The sequence below is a fragment of the Ailuropoda melanoleuca genome, chromosome 4, assembly GCF_002007445.2.
Source record: "Ailuropoda melanoleuca isolate Jingjing chromosome 4, ASM200744v2, whole genome shotgun sequence".
Classification (NCBI taxonomy): domain Eukaryota; kingdom Metazoa; phylum Chordata; class Mammalia; order Carnivora; family Ursidae; genus Ailuropoda; species Ailuropoda melanoleuca.
Window position 1 is genome coordinate 124,553,340 of NC_048221.1, and position 7,077 is coordinate 124,560,416.

Sequence of the window (7,077 nt, forward strand, 5' to 3'; positions counted from 1 at the left end):
CTGTGAGCCTGCTTCTTCCTCTCCCACCCCTCTTCCTCTCCTGTTCCCTCTCTCGCTGGCTCTCTGTCAAATAAATAAATAAAATCTTAAAAAAAAATACAAATATATATACCAATTACACACACACAGAAAAATATTTGCATTAAAGTTTGTAATAGCAAAAACTTGCAAGTAACCAAATATGTATCAGTTAGGGAATTCCTTCATAAATGATGCCATTTTTATGTGCTGGATAATTGTGAAAGATTAAAAGTTTGTAATGTTGTTGTTACATATACATGGAAGCATCACCACACTATAATGTTGAATCATTAAAATTAAGTTGTATTACAACATGTAGAGCATGATACCATTGATAAAAATAAACACATACCCACAATACAATATTATATTTTTAATAGAAACATACACTGTTAGTGTAAAAAAGAAAGTTAAGTAAGGAAAAATAAATTGACTGTAGTTACCGCTGAAGATTAGGGGACAAGACTTGAGTGGTGGTCAAGAGAGTTTAGCTTTGGGGGCGCCTGGGTGGCACAGCGGTTAGGCGTCTGCCTTCGGCTCGGGACGTGATCCCGGCGTTGTGGGGTTGAGCCCCACGTCAGGCTCCTCTGCTGTGAGCCTGCTTCTTCCTCTCCCATTCCCCCTGCTTGTGTTCCCTCTCTCGCTGGCTGTCTCTATCTCTGTGGAATAAATAAATAAAATCTTTAAAAAAAAATTATTAAAAAAAAGAGAGTTTAGCTTTGGGGCGCCTGGGTGGCACAGCGGTTAGGCGTCTGCCTTCGGCTCGGGGCGTGATCCCGGCGTTATGGGATCGAGCCCCACATCAGGCTCCTCTGCTGTGAGCCTGCTTCTTCCTCTCCCATTCCCCCTGCTTGTGTTCCCTCTCTCGCTGGCTGTCTCTATCTCTGTGGAATAAATAAATAAAATCTTTAAAAAAAAAAATTATTAAAAAAAAGAGAGTTTAGCNGGTGGCACAGCGGTTAGGCGTCTGCCTTCGGCTCGGGGCGTGATCCCGGCGTTATGGGATCGAGCCCCACATCAGGCTCCTCTGCTAGGAGCCTGCTTCTTCCTCTCCCATTCCCCCTGCTTCTGTTCCCACTCTCGCTGGCTGTCTCTATCTCTGTCTAATAAATAAATAAAATCTTTAAAAAAAAAAAAAAGAGAGAGAGAGTTTAGCTTTATGTTCGACTTAAATGGTAAAGATGTAATTATGTATTACCTTTGTAATTGAAATTTTAAAAATTATGTAGGTCTTAAAGTATTAAAAGTAAAGCAAAAGTGCTTTTATTGAAAGAGTTTCAGAAATTTGATAGGATTAATTGCTGTCTGCCTGGATAATCTCATAGCAGTTGTATTTTTATAAATTCTTTGGAAGATATTAAGAAGTATAAGATGCTTATTTCTACAAGAAAAAGGCATGTATTTTCCTAAACCTTGTTAGATAATGTATGACATGTTTACTGCTCCTGAATTATACTCCTATAATCCCAAGAGTCAAATGTATTTTCTTTAAAGAATACCAGTATGGAAAAGTAGGTAAATAGATTATTGGTATGTAAAGTAAGACCGTGCCTCCAGTGTATGTTTTTTATAGTATTAGGTGAGAAAAATTACTTCAGTATAAGTTATCCTTTACCACAATGAAGGTTTTTGTTGTTGTTGTTTTTATTTTAAAATAGAATTAGGAACAATGTTTGTAAACTACTGAGGGAGGAAAAAACTGAGTACAGTTGTTAAATAGAAAGGCTATAAGTTACTCTGTTTCCATCATGTGTCTGAATTTACACGATCACAGCAGGAATAGATGAGATCAAATGGTTCTATTAAATTTTGCATTAACCTAGAATGATCTGGATATTGTGAGTGACAAAGGAAGATCCAGTGGCTGCCACCCAGGAAGCCTATGAACATTTTCTGTTCTGATTGCAGAGAATGAGAGATAAGCTGTAATCAGTGATCAAACAACACTGACAATTTTTTATATATTGTGCTCTGCCTTGGCTGTTACAAATGTTGTAGGTGAATATAAGCTGGATCCCTGACTCACTCAGTTAATTTTTTTCTTTGGCAGCTTAGGTCAAGATCAGTTGTTGCACTATGCCTATATAACTTAGCCAGAGATGAGTGTGAAGAGGCGATGGGAATCAAGTAGCCAGTTATTCCACACTTTTTTTGCATGATAGTCTTGAAGGTTAAAGCTTGAACTGGCAATTTGCATAGTCATAGATTTCCAGTCTTTTCCTGAAAGCTTTACTTTCTTAGTTTCTATGTTTTGTTTTGTTTTGTTTTGTTTTTTAAACCTTGAGTTTAAAAGTTGCTTTCATATATTTTCATGACTAAACTCTGGGAAGTTGGCTGTCTTCTTATTCATTCTAAATAGTTTATTGTGGTATATTCTGTAAACTAGAAACATTATAGAAATAAAAATATGCTGAAATAGCCTGAAGAAATTATACTGTTCTTAGAACCAGTATTTTCTAACTTTCCTTTCCTTTTATTTGCTGTGTTACTGTAAATTGCTGAGGATTTGGTCATTGGGCCAAGTCTTACTGCACTAACAGGAGATCAGAATCAAATAGGTTTTCAACACAAATTGTTCAAATGTATCATCTCTGAAATATATGGAAGCTAAATATTTACACTTCTACATAGAGCTAATGCAAATGGGACTCTTTTTGGTCAAGGATTTGGAAGCCTCTAATTTTCTGTTGCTCCAAGTATGGAAAGTCCATGCCTTACTGGTGATTTTTTAACTTCTAAAAATGTTCATGACTAATTTTCACATTTATACACAAAAGTCATACTGCCAGAAAATATTCAGACTCTTAAGTATCATTTTGGCCTTGCATTTAATTGGTTTCATTTAGGTTTTTGTTTACTTTGATGGCTTCAGAGAAGTTGGATGATTATCTTGCTCTTCACCACTTAGAAGGCAGTCATTCACTTTCTGTTATTACTAAAAATGATTTTATTTTGTTGCTTACAGTCCGTTTTCTTTTTGTAGGCTCTCAAACAGCAACAGCAGAAGAAGCAGCAGCAACAGCAATGCAGGCCAAGCATGTCCATCTCCTCCAACCAGCCTCTCTCTCTGAAGACGGTCAAAGCAACCAGTGACTCTGTACCTGCCAAACCTGGTAGGCAGACTTGGGTGTCTTTTCAATGGGAATTTCTATTTCCATTATTTTTGTGCTGTTTTTCTAATTTGTATACCTTATCATTTATTTTTAAATTACTGGGTTTATTTACATACTCTTTTACTGCCAGATCATCAATATAAATCCTTTCAGGAAAAATGGGAAAATTTATGCAGAATCATCATGCAGTTATGAAAAAATAAATCGGCAAGATTTGCATGTTAGAATGAAATCAATGACTGACTTCCAAGATGTCTAATCTAGTAATATTTGGAAGCCTTGAATCAGTGACCTTACAAAGCTGGTTTTGCCAAGACACTCAGACTAAACCCTTCACCAGTTCTCTCCTTTAAAGATAAAATGTTTTTCTAAGAACATAGGCTACATTTGAGTTTCCGTTGGATATAAACACAGGCCTTTAGATTTTTGTTGTTGTTTATTTTGTTTTTCATCTAAACCAGATTACGTACAGACTTTGTATTTTATTACACAGTTCATTCTGATGCTAGCTGATTGTAGGACCTGCCAAATTTAAACAGTATCTTGAAGAACTTTGCATTTTTGTTAGGAAGGAAATTTCCCACCAGATGCAGATAATGTGCTGGGGAGAAGGAAGTGATTTTATTTAACTTTTTAAACCTGAATTTGGAGACTCAGAACTCATTTGCAGGATCACATTGCATCATACGTAACTCCTTTTAGTTTGTGTTGAATGATTTGATTGTTTGATTGATTTCTATCTATAACCTCAGTGTCACCAGTCTTTGATATGTTTTTTTCTCTTAGCAGTATGGGAAGGAAAGCCATCTGATGGGCAGTCAGGCAGCCCACAAAACTCGAACTCTAGCTATTCTTGTTCAGTTCAAGTGGAAAATCCCTTGCTAGGCTTGGGGAAGAAGTCATTCCAGAGGTCTGACAGGCTTCACACAAGTAAGTTAGTTTACAAAGATTTCAGTTCTGAGTCTTAATTTGTCACCTCTGTGTTTGAAATTCATCAGTTGTTTTGTGGTTTAGTTCTTTTTCTGACAATAGGTTGCTCTGTCCAGCATTATTTATGTCTTATCTCTGTGTACAGAAAAGTAGGACTCATAATTAAACATGGCGAACTGACCCTTTTCTCCTGCTTCCTCTGAAATCCCACTAAGATGGGAATATGGAAATCCAAAAGATTAGATCCATAAGGGTGAAGAAAACAAAGAGACAGCAGATGGGCAAGCAGTGTCAAGAGATTTTGATGAAAACGATGCTGAGCAGCAGGTGCCAATAAGCCAGCCTGCTAAGGCTGCAGAACAGCAGAAAGATTCACGAATGGGAGACCCCATGTGTCATAGTGGGGAAGGGTAAAGCCTAGGGTTGAGAAAAAGAACCTTTTTAAAAAGTTAATGAGAAGCAGCTGATTCCTCACCTTAGCAGGATAGATTGTTTATTTTTGAGTTGAAATTAAACCATGCAGATTTCAAACAGAGATACCACTCATGGCTGAGGGCAGATAATGAGACAGTGAATCAGGGAAATCAAGAAAGATATAAATACTAATAGTGTTCCTTCTGCTTGGCTTCCAGAATGCTACTAGTAAGGCATATTTCTGTCACCACAACTTCCTTCCTCCCAGCCCCATATGTGTTCCAGCAGGAGACGGGTGGGTTGGTGCCTAAAGAAATTGATTAGCCTCAGAAGAAAATCTGCAGGCAAATTTATAGATTCCCAAGAAGGAATCATCTTGGTCAAACTTCTGTGAAGCTCACTAGTCTGTAAGACCCACCTATGCACCCAGAGTTTTGAGTGAGCCTTTTTTAATGCCTTTTCCTTGTGATTATTCATGATTACCTTTGAAGAAGATCTCCATCATGAGACACAGAACCTGAAATACAAGTTCAAAAGAAACAGACAATTCAGGAAGATTTAAAAGAAAATAACTTTAAAAACTGTAATATCCACAGAAAGATAAAAAGGCGATATTGCATCCATGAAAGAACAGATTGCTATTTTAAAAATAGAAAAATAAACGAAGAGTTCCAGGGTATTAACTAATAAGGGAGCCAAAGTTTAAAAAAAAAAAAAAAATAGGTGGGGCCCCTGGGTGGTTCAGTCGGTTAAGTGTCTCTCTTTGGCTCAGTCATGATCCCAGGGTCCTCACACTGGGCTCTCCGCTCAGCAGGGAGTCTGCTTCTCCCTTTCCCTCTGCCTGCTGCTCCCCCTGCTTGTTCCTGCTCTCTCTCTCTCTGTGTCAAATAAATAAATACAATCTTATAATACTACTACTACTAATAGAAATACTAAAATGTGGGCCGCCTGGGTAGCACAGTCAATTGAGTGTCTAGTTCTTAGTTTTGGTTCAGGTTGTGATCTCGGGATTGTGGGATCAGGCCCACATTGGGCTGCACTTTCAGCATGAAGTCTGGTTGGGTTTCTTTCTCCCTCTCTCCCTGCTCTTCCTCGCCTGCCTCCCCCCCCCCCACTCGCTTGCTCTCTCTGTCTCTCAAATGAATAAATAAATCTTAAAAATACTGAAAGGTGAAGAAATTTGTGTGAACATAGGTCAAAAGAGAGATTCAAAAGGAGTGAAAAGGTAAAAAAAATTGGAATACCGTTCTAGGATGTCTAATGTCTAAAATAGTAGAACCATCAGAAAGAACAGAAATTGGAAGGGGGGTTAAGATAATAAAAGAAATAATAAAAGAAAATTCCAGAGAATTGAAAGCCACAGGTTTCAAAGATGAAAGTTCATAATTGGTGTCAAGAAACATGTATAAAAAGAAACCCTATTCCAAGGCACATTCTTTAAAAATTTCAAAACATCTGGGAAAATGAGAATATTCCAAGGAGAAAGAAAATACTTCACATAGAAAGATGTAAGAATTGGAATGGTAAACATCTCAGCAGCAGAATAGAAGTTAAAAGATGTGTAGCAATGTGACAAAATTCAAAGGATTAATTATTCTATACCCATTAATATGTTCCAGACCCTTCTAAATTATTGTGTGAATTAATATTTTCAGACTGCTTTATTTTTTTGTTGTTTTTTGATTTTACAAAATTATTTATTAAAAAATAAGATAGCTGCCTGGTGGGTCAGTCAAATTAAGCGTCTGACTCTTGATTTCAGCTCAGATCATGATCTCAGAGTCATGAGATCGAGCTCTGGGTTTGGCATATTAGTATACCTTCTATAAGTATTTATGTAATTTATGAATATTTTTAATCTTTGGCACTGGAACTGATGATTGAAGAATATACTCAGTTTATGGCAGATACTTCCTCTAAGAAAAACGCACCATTTTATAATCCACCCAGAAGCAAACCGGATTTTTACAAAGAAGTTGTCTGGTTGCTGAAGGAGACCAGTAAGACAAAGAAGCTGGCACTCCCAGCAACTCGTAGACTAAGTTCTTACATTTCATTGCTTCTGTTGTGCCTGGTAATCTTTACATTATTTCCCTTCCTGCCTCACACCTCACTTAAGTGTCTTCTTGGGGAGCAGGAACAGATGATATAGGTTTTGCTTTCTGCAGGTACCAGGACCCCTGAGCCACAGTTCCTGCAGGACTGGAAACGCCTCTATATCTCCATAATGTAGTACAATTTTCCAAAAAGCACTATAAGTTAAATTTAAATCAATCCCAGAAAGGCAAATGTTGGATTTCAAAATTCTTTTTCCTTTTATTTTTTTAAGATTTTATTATTTTTAAGTAATCTCTACACCCAACGTGGTCTTGAACTCACAACCCTGAGATTTAGAGTCACATGCTCCACTGACTGAGCCATCCAGGCACCCCCAGATTTCAAGAATTCTTGCTTATTTTATTTATTTATTTATTTATTTATTTATTTATTTATTTATTTATTTATTTATTTATTTATAAAAAGATTTTATTTATTTATTCGACAGAGATAGAGACAGCCAGCGAGAGAGGGAACACAAGCAGGGGGAGTGGGAGAGGAA

General features: G+C 37.1%; 1 protein-coding gene across 1 annotated transcript in view; it reads left to right on the forward strand.

Annotated features, from left to right (window-relative positions):
• Window positions 1–7,077, forward strand: part of ASXL2 (ASXL transcriptional regulator 2) — a 133,518-nt gene that overhangs the window by 97,734 nt on the left and 28,707 nt on the right. The window contains exons 7-8 of the mRNA XM_034659795.1: window positions 3,005–3,134; window positions 3,921–4,064. Coding sequence (XP_034515686.1) covers window positions 3,005–3,134; window positions 3,921–4,064 — 274 coding nt within the window. The remainder of the gene's footprint in view (window positions 1–3,004; window positions 3,135–3,920; window positions 4,065–7,077) is intronic.